The sequence below is a fragment of the Scyliorhinus canicula genome, chromosome 21 (assembly GCF_902713615.1).
Source record: "Scyliorhinus canicula chromosome 21, sScyCan1.1, whole genome shotgun sequence".
NCBI lineage: Eukaryota > Metazoa > Chordata > Chondrichthyes > Carcharhiniformes > Scyliorhinidae > Scyliorhinus > Scyliorhinus canicula.
In genome coordinates this window covers 60,751,768-60,774,318 of record NC_052166.1, presented here as the reverse complement: position 1 = coordinate 60,774,318, position 22,551 = coordinate 60,751,768, and the positions used below count along the sequence as shown (strand labels likewise).

At 43.4% G+C, this 22,551-nt stretch overlaps 1 protein-coding gene across 1 annotated transcript in view; it reads right to left on the bottom strand.

Annotated features, from left to right (window-relative positions):
- The window catches only part of golga2 (golgin A2), a 70,585-nt gene that overhangs the window by 21,142 nt on the left and 26,892 nt on the right, over positions 1-22,551 (bottom strand). Inside the window, exons 12-20 of the mRNA XM_038782467.1 lie at positions 22,229-22,318; positions 21,455-21,562; positions 18,245-18,332; positions 13,871-14,007; positions 9,735-9,953; positions 6,478-6,591; positions 3,229-3,450; positions 2,580-2,679; positions 1,734-1,828 (exon numbers count right to left, since the gene is read on the bottom strand). Of these exons, the coding sequence (XP_038638395.1) occupies positions 1,734-1,828; positions 2,580-2,679; positions 3,229-3,450; positions 6,478-6,591; positions 9,735-9,953; positions 13,871-14,007; positions 18,245-18,332; positions 21,455-21,562; positions 22,229-22,318 (1,173 nt within the window). The remainder of the gene's footprint in view (positions 1-1,733; positions 1,829-2,579; positions 2,680-3,228; positions 3,451-6,477; positions 6,592-9,734; positions 9,954-13,870; positions 14,008-18,244; positions 18,333-21,454; positions 21,563-22,228; positions 22,319-22,551) is intronic.

Here is a 22,551-nt window from a genome sequence, read left to right as displayed (position 1 = left end):
ACTATGTTTATAATTTCATGTACAGTGTTTATTTTGTTGTTGCTATAATACCAAAAATACCTAAATAAAATGTTTATATAAAAAAAAGTAAAAAAATAGCAATGATTGACAAAGAAAAAAGAGAAATTAAAGTGAGAGAAAGCGAGCTAGAAATATAAAAACGGACATACGAGGTTCTACAGGTATTTAAGAAAAGTTACATGAATTTTAATCCTCCTGAGAGGGAGTCTGGGGAATTAATAATGGAAAATAAGGAAATGGTGGATTAATTGAACAGATATTTTGCATCTGTCTTTACTGCAGAAGACTCAAATAACATAAATGCTTGTACATCAAAAGGAAGAGATTAATTTAAAACAATTAAAATCACCAAAGAAAATTATTATAACTAGAGGTTGAGGTCTCCATGATGGTCTTCAACCTAGGGTCCTAATATAAGTGATTGTTGAGACACCAGATACATTGGCTTCAACTTTCAAAAATTCATTAGATTCTAAAAAAGTCAAAGCAGATCAGAAAATAGCGAACGTAACTTAACTCCGAAGACAGAAAGCAGGAAACGATGGGGCAGTTCACCTAACGTCCATCATAGGGAAAATGTTTGAATTCTATGACAGAAACTATAGCAGTGCATTGAGATTGAGAGCCATCTGGCAGAGTCAACAGAGTGTTGTGAAAGGGAAATCACGGTTGCCTAATGGTCTTAGAGGAAGGAACAAGCAACGTGGATAAAAACTTGTGGATGTGCTGTTCTTAGATTTCCAGAAGACATTTTGACAAGGTGCACATCAGAGTTTATTACACAAAATAAGAGCTTGTGGTGTAGGGTGTAACTTGTTAGCATAGATAGATTGATTAGCTAACAGGAAAGAGGGCAGCAGTGTGGTGGCACAGATCCCGGCCGCAGGTCACTGTCCCGAGTTTGCACGTCCTCCCCATGTCTGTGTGGGTGTCACCCCCACAACCCAAAGACGAGTAGGGAGGTGGATTGGCCACGCTAAATTGCCCCCTAATTGGAATTTTTTTTTTTTATAAAAGAAAGCTAACAGGAAACATAGTAGGCACAAATGGGCCATTTTCGGGTTGGCAAGATGTAATGAATGGAGTTCCACAGGGACCGGTGCTGGGGCCTCAACTCTTCACAATCTACATCAATGACTTGGTGAAGAGACTGAATGTATCGTTGCAAATTTACCAATGACACCAAGATCTCTAAAGGGAGATAGTGAAGTGAGTGGGCAAATATTTTGCAGATGCAGTATTATGTGGGAAAATGCGAACTCGCAGGAAGAATAGAAAGGCAGTATGTCATTTAAGTTGACAGACTGCAGATCTCTTGTGGTAGAGAGATCGGAGTATCCTGGTACACAAATCACAAGAGTTAGTATGCAGATACAGCAATTGGAATGTTGTCATTTATTGCATGCAGAATGGAAGATAAAAGTAGGAAAGTTTTGCTACAGTTGTACAGGACATTAATGAGATCAAATCTAGGAGTAGTATAAAGTTTTGGTCTCCTTATTTAAGAAAGGACATGCATAATTGCACGAGCAGCGCATAGCAGGTTTGTGCGCCTGATTCCTGGGATAAAGGGCTTCATCTTTCCAAAGCCGGTCTAACAACACAACAGCATGGGAGAGATCGAACCTACATATTTACTCGGAGGTTTCGCCTGCTGATACTCAAGCTCAACATTTTATGATGTTTTTATATTGTCCTAAAAGCATTCTTACCATTTCCTCTATACTTTCCAGTTCTGCTGGTATTAAAACATGATTGGTCTTCTGATTTCCATGCTTGGAAATGAGATGATCTTCCAACATATCATCTGCTGGCACAAAGTTAAAAATTAACCAACTTCAGCAGGAACCTGCTGAACCCAGAATAATAAACCCATAGATGACAATTACCCCTTTTAATAAATATACTGTTTAAAAAAAATAAGAATGATAACTCCCAGGCCTTGTTCAAAATAATATGAATTCAAAAAAATATAATGGAACAGCAGTAACTCCAGAATTTCTTCAGTGTGTTTTACCTGGAATATTTGCTCAATGACAATAATAAAATTCTAATAATCTTTATTGTCACAAGTAGGTTTACATTAACACTGCAATGAAGTTACTGTGAAAATTGCCTAGTCGCCACACTCTGGCACCTGTTCGGGTACACAGAGGGAGAATTCAGAATGTCCAATTCAGCCAACAAGCATGTCTTTTGGGACTTATGGGAGAAAACCGGAGCACCCGGAGGAAACCCACGCAGACATGAAGAGAACTTGCAGACTCCACACAGTGACCCAGCAAGGAATCGAACCTGGGACCACGGTGCTGTGAAGCAACAGTGCTAACCACTGTGCTACCGTGTCGCCCGATCTTGAGTTTGAGGTTTCAACACAAACACTATAAGCAAAACAAGTTCACACGATAAGCAAACCGAGGGGGCTTGTGCGGCGACTTGATTGGGAGTCACCAGGCTTTGGTGGATGGAATGATTTGGAATTTCAAAATCATCTGGAGACAAAGTGTAAGAGACAGCATTTTAGAAGTGGCTAAGAATGAAAGCTCAGGCTCACGCACCTTCCCCAAGCTGTGAACTGATCTTGCTCAAGTCCGCTGATAGTTTGCTGATCATCGACTTCAATCCTGTGTTTTCATCATTCATCCGTTCCAGTTGCTCCTGTGGATGGACACATTTCATTATTAAAAAGGTAACTGTGGATACACACTCCCGAGTCAAGGCTTCCTCTCCCCATGCTACCCCTTACACCTTTAGATGTCTAAACTGGCTGAGATGTGCAATCATTTACATTCTTCAAACATTAGGTGCCACTTATTAAATCCAGCAGAGTCTTGTTTAAATTGGCAGCATCAAATCCTGAAACGGACCTTGAAAGTCAGGCAGTGGCTGTTCATTGCCCCTTTGGCACATTGTTAATTCAAGACCCACTTTCTTGCTTTTACATTTTCCGCATCTTAAATGGTCACCCATTTTGTCACGATTCATTCTCTCTCAATTGTGATAAAATGCCACTTGTGGCGAATGCAGTAAATCTGGCATTACAGATGGAAAATCATGGGGACCGTGCTCACAATGCCCCACCCAGTATGTATTCCCAGCGGCTCCTTGCTAGCAGCACACATGGAGGAAATTACTCGTCTACAATAATGTTTGCTTAAAACTACAAGATGATCAGTTCTCCATCTCCCATTGAATCTTTTATCTCACCTTTGTCACCATATGATCCTTTGGCTGCAGCTCATTTTGGACTCCGTCTTGTGCCTCTTCATGCTGCAGCCCATCCACGAGATAAGTCTGCTGTATGTGTTTCTGAAACTCCTCCCGCTCAGCCACCAGTTGCTGGTAGGCTGCGATATACTGCTGTAGGTGAGCATACATCTCATTCCGCTCTCCCTGCATGGCCTGAGCTTCCTGTGCCTTCACTTCGAGCTACAAAAAACACACGCAGCATTGGAATGATCAGCTGCAATAATTACAAACATCAAAAGCACGGAGGACACAGTTTGTTTTAGCAATGGCGTTGCTGGCTTGAAGGTCCAACTCTTTCGGGAAAGTTTGATTAATTTTTAGATGAGTACCATGGGGGCAGCAGGAGATTCACCCTGTACGTCGTGGGTAACAAAAGCATTCCCTTCATGTTTGACCAGGCAGTGGGAAAAGAGCATCATTGTTGTGCCTCATTTGGAGCATGAATCACCGAAATACACAGTGCAGATGAGGCCCATCATAGAATCTCTACAGTGCAGAAGGAGGCCACTCAACCCATCAAGTCTGTACCGGCCCTTGGAAAAACCACCCTACTTAAGCCCACGCCTCCACCCTATTCCCGTAACCCAGTAACCCCACCAACCTTTTGGACACTAAGGACAATTTATCATGCCCAATCCACCTAACCTGCAAATCTTTGGACTGTGGGGGGAAACCGGAACACCCAGAAAAACATGGGGATAAAGTGCAAACTCCACACAGTCACCCGAGGCTGGAACTGAACCCAGGTCCCTGGAGCCGAGGGGCATCGAGTCTGCACCGATACCTGACCTATCTACCTAATCCCATTTACCACCACTTGGCCTGTAGCCTTCAACGTTATGTCGTGCCAAGTGCTCATCAAAGTACGTTTTAAAGGATGTGAGGCAACCCGCCTCTACCACCCTCCCAGGCAGTGCATTCCAGACCTTTACTACCGTCTGGGTAAAAGGATTTTCCTCACATCCCCCTAAACCTCACCAACTTCTACAGATGCAACATAGAAAGCATTCTTTCTGGTTGTATCACAGCTTGGTATGGAGCCTGCTCTGCCCAAGACTGCAGGAAATTACAAAAGGTCGTGAATGTAGCCCAATCCATCACGCAATCCAGCCTCCCATCCATTGACTATCTACAATTCCCGCTGCCTCGGAAAGGCAGCCAGCATAATTAAGGACCCCATGCGTCCTGGACAAACTCTCTTCCACCTTCTTCCGCCAGGAAAAAGATACCAAAGTTTGAGGTTACGTACCAACCGATTAAAGAACAGTTTCTTCCCTACTGCCATCAGACTTTTGAATGGACCTACCTTGATTTAAAGTTGATCTTTTCTCTACACCTTGCTATAACTGTAACATTATATTCTGCAGTCTCTCCTTCCTTCCCTATGTACGGTATGCATTGTTTGTACAGCATGCAAGAAGCAATACTTTTCACTGTATACTAATACATGTGACAATAATAAATAAATCAAATCAGCAATATAGTCTGCAGTTTAGATCACCCTGGCTGGAGAAGCAAAACAAAAGGTTGTGCGGTGGTGGTGGGTTGGGGGGGGGGGGGGGGGGGGGGGGGGGGAAAGAGAGAGTAGCAGGTGCGAACACCATCAATTAAAGTACATAGTGATATGAACACTGGATGTCATAAGATGGTTTTATTTTAAACTGTCTTCTTTAATTCAAGGTAGAATGGAGTAGTCGGGAAAGAGTGACCTCCAACAAGATCTGCCCAGAGACAAACCCACGTGACTTCACACTGAATCACCCTGGAGACAAATCCATTGGGAGTAATTTATTATGGAGACAGAAATCCAAAGTAAAACTTATTCAAAGTAAGGTGCAAGCTTCAACACCTGGACACAAAGGAAGAAACAGGTGGCCATACTGCTGCGCTGGTTCTGAGTCAGGAGACAGAGGATTTAGGGGCAGCAGGTGCTGTGGCGCCAGGCTTTGGGATTAACCCCCAGAGGAGGGCTGGCGAGGAGACAAGGATTGCAAAGAATTAAAGACCACAAAATCACCAGGGTACCTTGCGGGAAGTTTACTTGATTCTGCTCCAAGGGCCGAATGAGGAGGACTCTGTTTACAAGGACACTGGAAGATTCATACCGGTGGGGCAGAGGTAAGGGATAATGTTCGAGCAGCGAGGAAATCTGGACCTAAAGATTTTGCAAGGTATCATGTATAAATGCAACATGGAGTTTTCAGTTGTGCAGTAAGTTACCACTTTTCTGTGGTTTAGTGCTGCAAGCCATGTTCAGTCTATGTTGATTTTAATGCGTTTGTTACAGTAACGGTCTTAAAAATATAAAATCTTGTGGTATCCTTCAAGTCAGTAACGGGGAATATTCATATCTCTTTAGAAGCAAAGAGTATTATTTTAGCATGTTTAAAGAGACGCATGCTGACAGAGGGCAAGTCAAGCTAGGAGACATGTACCTGTAATGATTCATTATGAATAAATTTATACGACATAAAGACTCTCTGATTTCTTCCTTCACCGACTGGCTAACAGGAATTTAGTAGTAGAGAAAGAAATCCCATTCTTCAGGACAATTGTGATACAGTTTATGTTTTAAGCATTTCATCTATTTCCTGACATTTGCTACTTTTTTTATTCTACATTCAATATGCCATGTTTCCACCAGGTAAAGATGACATCCCCTCCCCCCACCACCATGCATGATTTAATGCTAGAAAATGTATTTACTTTTTCATAATACATTAAAAAAAGGGCCATCTTTTATATCGATACAATTCAAGGTAGACAAGAGCATCCTGATTGGATGTCCTGCTGTGTCTACAATGGAAAATCTCCTTTTAATCTTTCCCTTCATTCCACACAGACCTTCCAAACTGTCCGAATTGAAAACTCAGTGCTCCACCTGAAGATAAATTATTTGTTCTGCTGCATAATGCACATTGGCCCGCTATTGCAGCAATATTATGGTTGCCTAGAATATGCTCCTGTTCCATGTAATCCAAGGCAATCTGCACAATCCAAGGTGCGAAAAAAAACTGAGCACATTCGAAAAGATTTTTAATACTCATGAATAAAACTGGGAGAGGCACAGAGAATAAGCTCCCTGCAGGTAACAGGAGTTCAGTATGAGGTTACTTCACATGAAAATGCAACCGGGTTAGGATGTGCACAATGTAAGGAAAGTATTTAAATCACTTGATGCCTTTGCAACGTGGGAGAAACCAATACCTTTTCTTTAAAATCCGCTACATCCTCATGCATATGTCCCACTTTCTTGGCCAGCTCTTTCTTTATATGCTGTTCTGACTGCAATGCACCGGTGAGTTCCATGTTTTCATTAGTCTGTGGAAACAGTTAATTGAGAGCATACGTACATTAAAAACAGCAAATCTGTATTGTTCCACAAAACAATTCTTCATAATCCCCATGCAATGTGATATATTATGCATGATTTGCTAATATGGCCAAATAATGGTTTCCAAAAATTAGCATTTTGATTTAAATATATGAATGAAGCTTGAGGGGATGGTGACAGTAATGGGAAGGTACGGTTTAGTGCATGTGAGGACTGAGGCAGAAACATTTGAATCGCTTAAAACTTGTGACTGCCCCAAGATTGTAAGTCAGTTTGAAGAGAATTAGTAAAATCCAGTCTCAAGGATCAGGCATCAACTTGATGGGAGGAAGGGTAGGAGCAGAAGCCTATACCGTTTTGGAGATGGAACAATGTGATCTGGGTAACAGAATAAATGTGGAACAGAGCTCTGGTTTTAGTCCCACAGTTCCTAGCATTCTGCCGGGAGAGCAGCGAGACTGAGGAGTCAGAGCCACAAGCACACAAGTCCCAGCGGGGGCCAAACAAGTTGCCTTTGGTTTTGCTGAAGATGTTTTGGAGAAAATTTAGAGACTTATCCAGGTTCTGATGTCAGTCAGAAGATTGGGAGCGCATTGCAACAGCCTTTGGATCAATGGAGAAACGCTAACAAGGCACCACACCATCGTTAGTATTTGTGGAATTTTAACCTGGCAGTAAGGGATTGCAAGGAGATGGTAAGGAGGTGACCAAGGATGGATTACGGAGGTTAATCAGCATGCAGACAGAGGAGGATAAGCTACTGAAAGTGCTGCGGTGACCATGTTACCTCAGATATAGAACCAGGGGACCAAACTAGCATTGGTTCAAACTGCAGGGGAAAGATATTAGGGGAGGATCAAATATTTAAAAGTGTAAAAGGCAACAAGTCATTGTGGCTGTCACATTAGACGTTCTTGCTGGCTTTGATCAATGGGATCCTGGTGCTGCGAGAGGCAGGGTGAGAGCAGGGTTCCAAAGTGTGTGTGGGTGTGTGGTGGTGGGGGGGGGGGGGGGGGGGGGGGGGGGGGGAGAGAGCGCAGCAGTTACAAAGAGATAATGGTAATCCTGACAGCAGTCAAATGACAATTCTAAGCACAACAATGAGCAGTTTGTTCTTGATTTCTGCGAATACTGCTCGGAGATTAATATCCAGTGGAAGACTTTGCATGAAAACTTTACAAACAAATTGTGCATTTACACTGCAAAGTGCAAATAAAATGTACAAAATAAACTGGAAGAATTAGGTTTACTTATGTCACAGGAAAACTCCTATTCAATTACATTACCAGAAACTTAGCTGAAACCTGGGCAGGTGTGTAAAACTAGGTTGACAATATTTTTCAGGGCAGAATAAGCAAGCGAGCATTACTACAAAATTGGTGAAGAAACAATATGATATTGTTTAACCTCCATCAAGGGGTAGTTTTAGTTGCATGTCTGACATGATCCCACGTCCATTCATGTTCCTGTCTCTCAATCCATTAAACCCATATTATAATATTGACATCCCTAACTCTGCCGTGCACTATCGCAAATCTTATTTCTATAGCTGACTGTCCCAGACTCTGCAAGCGCTTCTATTAAAACATTCCCACAGCTCCTCCAATGAAACAAACATGCTTCACTGTTTCTATAGACAACATCAGGACAACAGGAATAAAAATTTTGTGGAAGAGATGAGGCCCTCATCATTTGAACATCTTTCCTACACAGTGGAACCTCAATAACAGAATTCTCAAGAGGTTTTAAACAGACTCTTGACTTTTATAATTCGAAATAAAAGCACAATAGCAGCAGTGCTTTTACTGTACTAGATGCACTGCAGGAACTCACTAAAGCTCCTTGGGCATCATCTTCCAAACCAACGACCACTTTCACCCAGAAGGACAGGGGCAATAGATACATGGGAACACCACCACCTACCTGGTGGTTCCCCTCCAAGTCAATCACCATCCTGACTTGAAAATATATCGATATATTTGAGCTCAGTCAAAATCCTTGAGCTCCCTCCCTAATAGCACAGTGGGTGTACCTACACCACATGGATTGCAGTAGTTCAAGAAGAGAACGCACCACCACCTTTGCAAGGGCAATTAGGGATGGACAACAAATGCTTGCCTAGCCTGCAAAGCGCATATCCCGAAAAAATATATATTTCTAGCCATAATGCACAATTATAATGTTATTTTTTTAAAAGACTACAGGCCAAAGGACCAGATCCAGTGCTGGATTGTTCTTGTTCTTTATCATCTCATACTGGTTGACAAGTAGAATTTTATCTGCCTCTTTTTTTGCCCATTCCACCAGCTGATTAATATGGTCTTGCGACTTACCTTTGGTCCTCAGAAGTATTTACCAATTCAAATGCCATTCTCTATTGTTCACTGCCCAATTTGTTGTTACACACAGTAAAAGTGAACAGCGCTAGAGCAGAACTCGGCCTGCTTCTTCCCTCCTAACCAATTTCAAATCCCATTGACACACTTCCCCCAGTTACGTACACTTTAACCTTCTCTGGTTCCCTGTTCAGTAACCTCAAAGGCATTCCAAAAGTCTCTGTACACCGTAGCTGCCATTATGGCACTTTTGGAAAAATTTTATGGGTCTCGTAGAACGTGATTTTCCTTTACGCAATCAGCAACACTGCTTTTAGTTTTTTCTCACTTAGGTATTTAGTAATTTTATCTTTAAAATTTCTGAAAGTCGGCACGGAAAAGAAATAGAAGCATTTTCGGGCCGAGCAGCTCCTAAAGCCGCTCTGGTCAATCATCTATCTCAATTAGTTTCCCTCCCTATCCCCATTTCCAGTCCAAAAATCTAGTAATCTAAGACTTGAATATACTCACTCAACAAGGATAGATGTTAAATTAACTGGTGTCCAATTATTCAGATTAGCTGTGTCATCCTTTTTAAAGATAAGTATTACGTTAGAGCTGAATTCATAAAAGTTGAAACCACTTAACAGATTAAAAGTGCAGTCAAAATACACAAAATGCAAGGTGGAACGTCTGCAATTTGATCTACTAAAAAGCCTTTGTATTCCAGTTGTATCAGCATTAATGAAATAGATTAAACACGTAAAGAGTAGAGGAGTAGGGTTTTACACAAGAGGTGATGGTAGAGTACGCACAAGTTTGACAAATGCATTTTGAAGCTCTGCTAGCTGCTCCTTGAGCTCGCGGTTCTGCGTCAGTGCTCGGCTTATTGTAGCCTTGTCACTCTGCATGTTTTCCAGCAGTTGCTTCCGGTCTACAGAATTGTCATTGTAACGCTGCACTGTCCGCTCCAGTTCCTGCAGTCTCTCTTCCAGTTCTAGATTTAAATGACTCAGCTGCTCATTGTCACGAACCTAAAGAGGCCAGAGATTGTAAAATTATTAAATGTGCGAATTCTTAAGAGATGTCCGATGGTGCTGTACAGATATCACATTTGGGTGGGCTGGCACTGTAAAGGTCCAACATCATTGTCAACTCTGAATTTAATTTGATTTATTGTCATGTGTACCGAGGTACAGTGAAAAGTATTGTTCTGCGTAATGTCCAGATAGATCATTCTATACAAGAAAAAACATAGGACATGCATAAATACACAATGTAAATGACACAGGCACAGACATCGGGGGAGTATTCGGAGTATAGCACTACCCAGTAGAGATGTGTGAAGAGATCAATTCAGTCCGTAAAAGGGTCATTCAGGAGTCTGGTAATGCCGGAGAAGCTGTTTTTGAACCTGTTAGTGTATGCTTTCAGACTTTTGCATGTCCTGCCCGATGGAAGAAGTTGCAAGAAAGAATAACCCAGGTGGGAGAGATTAAGGTAAAAATGGCTGCTGTGTAGATGTGTCCATCCCAAAGCAAGTTACTGTGGATGCTGGAAAAATGAAATAAAAACAAAAAATTCTGGAAATACTGTGGAGAGAAAAAAAGTCGATATTTCAGTTTGTGATTCATCACAAACAGTAACTCAGTTTCTCTCTCCACAGATGCTGCTAAATCGGAGTATCTCTAGTAATTACCATTTTATGAAAATCGCTTATTGTCACAAGTAGGCTTCAAATGAAGTTACTGTGAAAAGCCCCCAGTCGCCACATTCCGGTGCCTGTTCGGAGAGGCTGGTACGGGAATTGATCCATGCTGCTGGCCTGCCTTGGTCTGCTTTCAAAGCCAGCGATGTAGCCTATTGTGTCCATTCCATCACTGGATATGGTTAGACTCATACTTCTTCCAAGCCTCACTTCAAGGGCAATGCACATTATCCAACCTGACAACTCACTGGTAAAGGGTGGCACAGGATGTTACTTTAGTGCAATGAGAGTGTTGCATTTTTGGAGGCGCCTCATTATCTCGATAGTAAACTGGGGCCCTGGGTACATGCAGACACATTAAAGATCCACTGCACCTTGGAAAGAAAGGGGTATGTTCCCAGCATTTATTTCTCAATCGCTCAAGCAGAGTAACTAATCTTCCATCTTATTTGCTGATGGTGGGACCATGCTGGGTTCAAACTGACCTTCATATCTGCCGACGCTTTACGATGGCTTGGAAACGTGAAGGGCACGAGTTGGGTGAATGAAGGAGTCTTCTACTCAATGTGTACCTGCAACCTTCCCCAAATATACAGTGCAGTTTACAAAATTAAGGGGGGGGATTATGCAGATGAGTTCTCACTTTTCCAGTGGCCATCTACCCTCAGGATACAAAACAGTTAACTTATCCCCAAACATAACAAAAGAACAGCTCTATTTTAAATCTGTCATCCCTCAAACCATGACCTCTTGCTCTAGATTGCCCCACAAGAGGAAATAGACTCTCTACATCTTTCCTGTCAATCTCCTTTATAGTTACATCTTCAAAGGACTCTAGCAAATTAATCAAACACTAAATACCCTGTCCACACTGATGGATTGAGTTTGACTTTCCAAATGTTTTTCTTACTGCCTCAATAATGGATTCTGACAATTTCTCAACCACAGAGGTTAAACTAACTGGTCTATAGTTTCCTACTTACTGCCTCCCTCCCTCTTTGAACAAATGCTACATTAGCATTTTCCCAATCCACTGGAACCTTTGCCACAACCAGGGAACATTAGAATGTTCTAACCAATGGATCTGGGGCGGCACGGGGTGCAGTGGTTAGCACTGCTGCCTCACAACGCCAAGGTCCTAGGTTTGACCCCAGCCCTAGGTCACTTGTCTATGTCTGCGTGCGTCTCACCACCAGAACCCAAAAGATATGCAGGGTTGGTGGATCGGCCATGCTAAATTGCCCCTTAATTGAAAAAAAAATTGGATACTAAATTTATTTTTTAAAAAAACAATGGATCCATCATCTCCACTGTTACTTCCATTAAGACCCTAGGATGTAGGCTATCAGGCCCTAGGGCTTGTCTGCCTTCAATCCCAATAGTTTCTCAGTACTTTTTCCTTATTGATGATGATTGTTCTAAGTTCCTCCCTTTCTATTACCTCTATATACTTGTTACTATTGGGATGGTTCCAGTGTACTCTACTGTCAAAACGGAGGCATAATAATGATTGAACATCTCTGCCATTTCTGTGTTCCCCATTACTAACATCCCGGTCTCATCCTCCAAGGGACCAACGTTCACCTTAGCTACTCTTCCTTTTTATACACTTATAGAAGCTTTTGCTGTCCTTTTAAAAAAAGGTATTTTGCGCTACTTTTCTTTCATTTTTACCATTGCACTTTTTATTACTTTTTTCGTAACCCTTTGTTGATCTTGAAGTTTTCCAATCTTGCAGCCTGTCACTGGCTTTTGCAAAATAGTCCATCTTGGTTTTTGTCCTTATGTTCTTGTTAACTTTCTTGCTCAGCCATGGATGTATCCCCCCCTCCCCCACTACAATTTTACTTCCTTTGAGGAATATATTTTAGTTGGAAGGAATTGAATATCACTAAACATTTGCTCATTAACTGTCCTACATTGTGGGGCGTCACTGTGGCGCAGTGGTTAGCACTGCTGCCTCATGGCGCCAAGGACCCAGGTTCGATCCCAGCCCTGGGCCGCTGTCCATGTGGAGTTTTCACATTCTCCCCGTGTCTCACCCCCACAACCCAAAGGAATCTCCGGGGACTAGTCACGCATGCAGGCTCGGTGGATTGGCCACGCTAAATTTCCCCTTAATTGGAAAAAAGAATTGGGTACTTGAAATTTATCCCCCAAAAAACTGTCCTACATTTTAGTTTTCCTGCCCTGTCCACTAGAGTAAATCCACCCCTTGCTTAACTCCAGAATGCTGGTGTGGGACTCCAGCTTCTCGCCTTCTAAGCTATCAACACTGGTGTTCTGAGGAATGCCATCTGGCTATTCAAGTTCACGGTCCACATCTTCACTGCCACACTTTTTCTGAAACAATGTCAAGCACTTTGGCCTTCACTACCCTATTTAGAAAGCTGCTCCACACAGCGATCATTATTTGATTATGGAACCTCTTGAATTCTGTCCTAATTGTGCCCCCTGCTCGTTGAAAGTGTGTTTTGGTCCGCTAAAATAATTGGCACTAGCCTTCATGTCCTTGAACAGCATTCCAATTTTACTTTGTGGCACAGCTGAGACAGGCTATATTACAGCCTGGGCACTCCCACTCAAACTCACATCTTGTCATTTGGTAGCTCCATGCACTCATGGTGCCTTCTTTTTCTTTTTTAAATTGCTCGCTCATTCCTCAATGATATTATAATTCCATGAGTTTGAGCCACCCTCTAGAACCCTCATCATGCACAAACCTAAAGATAGTTTGTCAACAGGCTACTTAACATCACAAGTGGAGTTTAATCTCACCCCTACCCAAGGTCCAAACTGGTGTATTTAACAGCAAGTCATGGAGTCTCCATTGGGAGTAGGCTCCTGACTAAATGTTCCCACTCTTAAATTGTGACAGAAGCTAAATGTAGTAACCCAGCTCAGCACAACTCCGAGCAGAATTTGGTATCCAATTCTCAGTAGTTCCTTTCCCCATCACAGGTACACATGAAGCCTTCCGGGGGGGGGAAATCATGTGATTACAGAGATTAGACCCAATTTCTCGAGTTGATTGTATCAATTGCTCTTCTTTCTTTACTTGTGAAAAACATTTTTGCCCCAAGATTCAAGAAAGCGGGGAAAAGCAGCCAATTGTTCTCAACATTGTGCTGTTCACTGCAGCCAAAACGCCTCGAGTGTATTCTTTTAAGATTCATGTCTGCTGAGAAAGTTCCCCCACCATGCCCCGTACACACCCTAAATGAAAAAGGAAGCCCCGCTTACCTGTGCCTGGTACTGAGTGTACAACTCCTCCTTCTCCCGCTGTAGGGTTTGGATGTTATCCTCCAGCAATTGCTCTAGGTCTGTGGGGCCTTCGGGCTGGGGCGTGGTCTGGCTTTCACTGACCTCACACTGTTGTGCTATACAACACAGAGCAGTCAGCATTACAAACTCAAATCTTTAAAATATAAAATCACCATCTGTTCGCCATGTTGAGTTACATTGGCTACACAAGTCAAACTCTCCTTAAAACATCACACAAGAATCAATTTCTTCAGCACATCAATGTCAGCTTTAAGAGCTATCCACTATCCATTGCCCCATACTCATTTATTTTTCAACAATTATCCGCTTTCCTTTTAAAAACTACTTTTTATTCTCCTTCCTTCACTGTTTCAGAGGAAGGGCATCACATACCTTAACAGTCCTGAAAATAGGTTCCTTCTAACCTCTCCCTGGTCTCTTGATGATCTTAAATTTATGATCTCAATAGTTGCCAACCTTAGGGAATGTCTTCAGATTTCCCCCACTTTCCCCCCCACCCCAAAAGTGCAGCATGGTAGCACAGTGGGTAGCACTGTTGCTTCACAGCACCAGGGTCCCAGGTTCCATTCCCGGCTTGGGTCATTGTCTCTGTGGAGTCTGCACGTTCCCCTCGTGTCTGCGTGGGTTTCCTCCGGGTCTCCAGTTTCCTCCCACAAGTCCCGAAAGACGCGCGGTTAGATAATTTGGGCATTCTGAATTCTCCCTCAGTGTACCCCAACAGGCGTCGAAATGTGGTGACTAGGGGCTTTTCACAGTAACTTCATTGCAGTGTTAATGTAAGTCTACTTGTGACAATAAAGATTATTATTTATTTTTAAACTGCTAGCGTGCGCAAGGCTCAGCCTGACAGAGCCCACTTAACAAGAACTCGTAGGAGGTGGTTCTTCTCGGAGGATAGATGTGAACGGTGCCAAGGAGGCCCGGCCAACCACGCTCACATGTTCTGGTCTTGCCCCAGACTTGCGGGGTACTGGACAACCTTCTTTGAGGCAATGTCCAAAGTGGTGGGGATGAGGGTGGAGCCATGCCCAAATGTGGCAGTCTTAGGAGTATCAGACCAGCCAGATCTATTCCTTGGGAGGAGGGCGGATGCCATTGCCTTTGCCTCCCTGTTTGGCTGGCTGTCAGCAGCACCACCCAAAGCTGCAGACTGGCCGTCCGACCTCTCAGAATCTCTCCAATGGAAAAAATCAAATTTGCCATCAGAGGGTCAGACGACGGCTTCCACAGAACGTGGGAGCCATTCACCCAATTGTTCCAGGACCCGTTTGTGGCCAACGAACAAGCAGAAAAATAGCCAGGTAGCCAAGAATCAAGTAGCCGAGGCAGGGGAGGGATAGACCCGGGACAGGGACCAATAGAGGGGAACCAGTGAGGCGGGGGAGGCAAGGGAATGACAGCCGGAAGGAGGGCATGGGAAACAATAACAAACTTGGCATCTACAGGAGCAGAGAACACGGAAAATCTGGGCGAATGACGGGACAAACGGCTGAAGCGGAGGTGATCGCGAGACAACGGCAGCAAAAACCGCCCGGGAGAAGCAAGCGACAACACCAACACCAGATCCATTCGCGTATTGCCCTCTGTAATTGTTCTGTATTCATTTTCCCGGTGCCCAATTGTATATGTACCCCCCCCCCCCCAGTTCTCCCCTTCCCCCAAACAAAACAGATACCTACTTATGTGCTAAAACCAATACTGCCAATTGTACAGAGCTGCTGTTGTTGAGCTAGCACATAATGCCTGACCAGCTATTTTATTCTAACTTTTTTTTGTTGTTGTTTGTTTTGTTTTTTGTGCATGTTCCCTTCTCTTATTCTATTTTGTGTACTTAACGGTAAATATAGTTTATTCAAAAAGTATTTATAAAAAAATACTGCTAGCTAAGAGTTTTGACTAAAGGAAATTGGGATGCATGAATAACTGTACTGCCAGCAAGTTCAGGAAGTTCTAATCCTGCTCAATAATATATTGAGCTCTTAAGAGCACTAAGTGCGCACAAAAATTCTCATCTCGTCACACATCTTGACCCATGATAGCCTGTGACAATCTATAGAACTTGGTATCAACTTAACTGAAAATTGATAACAGAACTTCACAAGAGCAGGGAGTTAACCCCAGTGTCCTGCTTAAAATATTTATACTTCAGCCATTATCAAAAAAAAAACAGACTTATCTAGTCACTGTCACATTAATGTTTATGGGAGCTCTTTGCCCATTTACAGCACTGACTTCACTTCCGAATAAAATATTATTCTCATTGTAGAGCGCTTTGGGACAACCCGATTTGAGAATCTCAGTGCAAGTCTCTCTCTCTCTCCTTTATGACCAATAGTGTCAAATTAGGGGCATTTTCTTTGAGCTTTACGGGCCGGATCGAGACTCCAGGGAGTAGGCAGGGAAGCCTGGGATACGTACCGAGATCTTGGAGGAAAACAAAATATCAGCTACTGTGGCATCCCAAAACCTCTTCCTCAAAGTAGTTTCTACCTTATGATTTATGGATTGACTGCAATGGATACGTCAGGCTTGAGGAATTACTGGGCAGTAGTTAGGCCTGCTGCCTCACGGCACCGAGGTTCCAGGTTCGATGCCGGCTCTGGGTCACTGTCCGTGTGGAGTTTGCACCTTCTCCCCGTGTGTGTGTGAGTTTCACCCCCGGAACCCAAAGATGGGCAGGGTAGGGGGATTGGCCACGCTAAATTGCCCCTTAATTGGAAAAAATTAATTGGGTAATCTAAATTTATTTTTTAAAAGCCTCGAGGAATTACCCAATTCAACCACGTGAGGGAGCCAAAAATCAAGTATGCAGAATAGTAACCTGTGGATTAAGCTATGTGGGTCATTAACATTCATCTATAAATATGCTTTGTGCTCGCAGATGGCAAGAATTTAATCTTACAATCCTTTACATCAGTGCTGGACAACCCTGGCTAATGAGCGTCCCGCCTTCTTTTCAGTGGGTCGCAGGACTGAAATCGGGATTATTGACCAACCATGACCCTTCAATAAGACCAATACACGCTAAATATTTTAGAACGAGTTTAGAAAATGCTTAACCATTTATATATTAATAGAATTGTTATCAAGTTCAAGTGGCAATGATGGGCAGCACGGTGGCGCAGTGGTTAGCGCTGCTGTCTCATGGCACCGAGGACCCAGGTTCGATCCTGACCCCCAGTCACTGTCCGTGTGGAGTTGTCTGCGTGGGTCTCAAGCCTACAACCCAAAGATGTACAGGGTAGGTGGATTAGACACGCTGAATTGCCCCTTAATTGGAAAAAAATAATTGGGTGCTCTAAATTTTAAAAAATACTTGAAGTGGCAAAAACAAAATAAATATTTACGCCTGATGGACGCAGAGGGAGCGCACGGCTCTCACAGTCAATGCTGTGAGCAATCAGCACACACCTCACTTCACTTATCCTTGCTTCTGTGCGAACCACTTCAAGTCATACCGGTCAGAAAAAAAATCTGCTGTTGGGATGACAAGGCGGTTGGAAACCAGCAGAATGTGGCAATTCTGTGCGTGGTCATCAGTCAAATAAAATGTCTTGTGAGCTGTACCCAGAACCCAGATGGGCAGCGTGTGGCCACCGGGCCACAGGTTGCCCCCTCCTGCTGTACATTAACACAAAGCATTTTGTTTTGTCTGGATGCTCAACAGAGGGCAAGAGCGGTCACTGAATAATCCCCTTCAGCTGAAAGGGGATTTTGCTCCTCTGATCTGATTTTCATTGCTGCACATAAAACTCTGAAAAGCTCTGCATTTTCCAAGATTTACCAGGAAGTTAACTCCTTACACCCAGAGAACCAGTTCTCCCACCCAGAAGGTGTGATTATAGGCAGCCATTTAGGAGAGGCAAACACAGTGGATGGGGAAGGGAGAATATAGAGAATGCCTCTCACTTTTAGGTATTCCTCCAAAATGATTTTCTCCTCAAACTGCTATTGTTAGAACCCGACTGAGGATGTGGAGTCACATGGAGGCTGAACCAGGTGAGGACTGCAGATTTCCTTCCCTCACAGACATTAGTGAACAATCAATGGTTTCATGATTATCATTAGATTTTTAATTCCAGATATTTATTGGATTCAATTTCTACCACCTGCCATGGCAAAATTCGAACCTGGGTCTCTGGATCATCAGTCCAGTGACAATACCACTATACCACTATACCACTGCCTTCCCCTAAACCACTTCCAATGTGTTTACATCAGTGGCATACGGTAAATGAGGCAATGCAGCAAGGACTTTTTCCTTAATTATGGATACTCCAACATGAATCTTACTGCAATTTTAGTCCACTGCTGTGAAAATTGTACAATTACCTGATCTGTTCTGAAGTTCAGTCAATGAGACCTCCAGCTCCTGCATACGATTGAGATTCCATTCCTTGTCCTCTGAAAGTGCATTTACCTGCCAAGACAAATATGATCAATGGCTAACTTATAATGCACAATCTCATGGCACCGAGTACTACCGTGGCTCTTCTTACATCTCAGTAACAAACCAGTACTTAATGCCAGTTCTTTGGTTTTGAAGGTTGGCCCAAGTTAAAATATTCAACCTCCTTCCAAGTCGCACATCTATTGATTGGTTTGGGGTTTTCTGTTGACATGAAGTCCGCCCAACGCATTTCAATGAAGTCACCAGGGTGATCCTAGTCTTGGATCTCATTGCACCTCTTTCTTGGGACATCCTCGATTTTGGAGTGCACCAAGGCTTCCAAGATTCTATTGCCGTTTTGCTGTTCGTTCCACTGTAGTCAAAGAAAGCTCAAATTACAGCACCCGGCGATATCTCCAGTCATCCCAATTTACCAATGATAGCCGCTGGAATTTGGACTTGCCCAATCCTCCATCCCTGTTGCTGCTGTACAGGATTCCATACGTACTGTGTTGAGGGAGGTAGAGGATTTCTTTCACCACGTTCTTGATTATGAGGTTGAGTTTGAACAGCGTGCTTTGGGATACCTCTGCAAGCATCAAGCATTTTCGGTCCCATGCAAGTCTTAAGGATTTCAATCCTTTGGATAGGACAAAGTGCTACTGTCTTCAGACTCTCTCTCTAAGCTTCCAATTTTGGCAAATTCTCAGCTAGCCCTGCCCAGGGTCCATTCTCACTCCAAAGTACTTGTCAGTTTCGCCAGCTAAGTGTTATGAAATAGGGCCACCTCACAGTTGCTACCTCTCCTGGAAGTTGCACAGGGAGGTTTTAGCTTTATGTATACAATGGAAGCCCTTGCTCTTCCCAATATTAATTTTGAGTCCTTTACATTGGCAAAAAGCCAGACGATAGACTCTGACTAATGCCTATGTGGGAGTTGCTGAGGAACGCAATGACATCCAACAATTCTCTTTCCATGCAGGGGCGGTGCCGTGTCCGAGCTTGCTTCCTGCAAAAAACAGATCAGTGGGTCTATTGCACTATTGAACAATGTAGGAGAGAGCTGCTCATCTTGCTTGACCACTCTTTTGATGTGTATTGGATTTGTCTAACCTTTGATGGTAACTGTACTGTTGCCTGAGTATAGGTTTTCGATCATCAAGGTGAACCATTTAGGGTTAAACAGTCCAACTCTCTAGAGGGTCTTAGTGAGCATTTTATGCCCTACGAAATCAAACACTTTAGCCAAATCGACAAAGACAAGCTCCTTCCTATTATGTTTGGCCTCTCTCATAACGTTATGCAAGATGGCAATGTTTTCTTTGCAGCCTTGGGGTCGCCACTCTAAACCCTTTCTGCCGGGGGGGTGGGGTTAATCTCCATGCCTTGCTCAGCGATGGTTTTTGTAAAGAGTAGAATCGGGCTGATAGTTATTGGCTGCGAATTTTCAATGCTTTTTAGTTCCTTGCCATTGTCTGTTTTAGGAAGGAGCACAGTACGACTCTTTCGGAACTCTGGCTGTAATCAGGCTCCACCCCCAGAGTATTCAACAAGAAGTCTGACAACACCAGGTTAAAGTCCAACAGGTTTATTTGGAATCACTAGCTTTTGGAGCGTAACTCCCTCACCAGCTGAGTGATGAAGTATAGACATGGGCCGGGATTGTCCGAGCCTCTGCGCCAAAATCACGCTCGGCGCAGGGGCAGAAATTAAGCATCAGACCCACGATCAGGTCCGACGCCGGGAAGCGAATCTCCGGCGACCAGTCACGCACGCGGCGCTGGTCAGGGGCCTTTGAAAGAGGCCCCTGCAGCGTCTCTCCGCGGTCGACCAGCCGAGTTCCCGCCGATCGGGGGCCATCGATTGGCAGGCATGCGCTATCTTGGGGTTGGGGGCCTATCTTCTTCCGCACCGGCCCACTGAGAGGGTCTGTCATGGCGTGCAGGGCCGGCGCGGAAGCAGCCACCGCATGCACGCGCAGCTGGATGGGCAGGGTCGCGTATCGGCAGCAGGAGCTGCGTAGAGCACTCTGGCGCTGTGCTGGCCCCCTGTGGGCCACGGAATCGCTGGGCCAAGAGGCCCGTTGACGCCGGCGTGAAACACTCCGGTGTTTATGCCGGCGTCAACACTTAGCCACCGTTTTGAAGAATCCCGGCGTGGTTGGAGAGGGAAGAGTCTATGTTGCCATTGTGTGTTCCCAGATGGAAACCACATCGGCTGAAAGTACATGTAGGGCGTTTTGTAAATGTTTCCCATGATTATTTACCCAATAAATTTACCTCGTGTGCATTCTTCAGTGAATACAATAATTCCCACACTGCATGCAAACCAACAACCGCAAATAGATTATGCATTACAGAGCTTTGTAGAGTGGCATTTTTAAGAGTAATCTGTACAAATTTGGTACTTATGTTTTTGTTTAAAATGAGAGTGGGAGGATCCTCCAGGACTACATTGTTTTCATGCATTGATTAATTCTAATAGTGTAAACTACAGCTTTGGCGCTGACTGCATTGACACCTGGTCTGTCATTGTTGATTCTGGTCACGAAAGGGGACCGTTCAGTCTCCAGATGCAGGCCCGAAATTGGTCTTTTGACAATGCTAATCTATCTATACAGCCGTTCCACAAACATTAAAAGGTGGTCCACAACCAGAATCATGAAGCCATCAATGCAATTTTCATCCATCAAAAAAAGCCAGGGAGTGGAAGACAAGGAGAAAGTGATTCCTCTGTTGTGCTTTTGCACAGTAAGTTATGATGATCATCTGAAAGGCGGAACAAGATTCAATATCACTTGATAAATTCACTCCCAAATAAGCAACGGATTTATATTTAACAAAAGGAAATATTTGCAGGGCTTCATGGAAGGAGCAACAACAGGGGTAGTACAAACTGGGTAGCTCTATCAGAGAGCCAGCCACGGCAGAATGATCCAAATGGCCTCCTCCATGCTGTGGGAGTCTATGAAGCTTGCACACATCTCAAAGTGCAGACAGATGTGACACCTATTTAAAACTAAACTTGAGCATATGACCTCTGCAAAAGCATGCTATTATTTTTTTTAAAACTGCGAGACACAGAAGAAGAATCGAGCAAGGATTGCTACAGCCTTTACAATGACTGGCCTAATTATTAAAGTTGCCACTTACTTGTTCCGCCAACTGCTGAACTCTTTGCCGCCAAACGTTGCCCTCCTCCACCAGCTTTTGAGCGTACTGATCTCTCTCAGCAAGTAGCTGCTGTTGCGATTTGGATAGCTACAAAACAGAATGGCACTGATTCAGCACTTGAAGAAATGTCTTCAAAATTCACTTCTTATTGGGACAGAAAGCACAGAATTCGATTCAAGCTCCTAGTTTCATCCGGACTTCATTCTATTCCCACATAGCAATGAAAAAGTGAATTTTAAATGCATTGCACACATGAAGTGAGCAAAATAACTCTGGCATTTATTCCGAAAATTCAGTCATCCTTCAAGCAGGGCAACAAGTTTCAGATTATTGCCTTTTCAACAATAATTTTAACCAATGTTACAGAGACATGCAAAAGTTTGGTCACCCAAATTTCACACAAAGTAGCAACTGACTAAAATGATTGTTCCAGAGTCCCTGCAGACCATAACTTCTCCCAACAAATTCCCTCACATAAGAGGCATTTCTCTCCTGGAAGTAGCTTCAACTATACTGTTCTGGCAGAAATATAGAGTGTCTCCTTTCCCCACAACTCCAGACCCAATAGCGTAACTACTCCCAGAACATGGAATTGTACGATTGGCCAGAGAATCTATGAGACTCTACTGCTGTCCATTGGAGTGTACAGGAAACTGTCGGAATATTAATCAGATGCACAAAAGTAAAGAACTCCCATCGTTTTGTACACAGATTGGAGCCAAGCTCTTCAATTTTCAACCAAATAATCCTTACTTGATTCATCTGTGCCTCCAAATTAGCTTTTTCTTCAAGTGCCAGGTGTAGTTGTTTTTGAGCATCTGGAAGCTCTGATTGATTCGAAAACTTGAGGAAAGGATATGAAATGAAACACACAAAATATTAAACCTGACGCACACATAATATACATATTGTGCAATATTCAGCACATACAATTGACAATTAAGAATTCATAGTACATAGAACGATGAAATTTTGTGACACCGTAAAAGAAGTTCATTGTGCAGCATGACAGAGTCCAGAGAAATGACGGGTTTTGGTGCAATACTTCTGAAAACAAAAAAAAAAAAAACTTATTG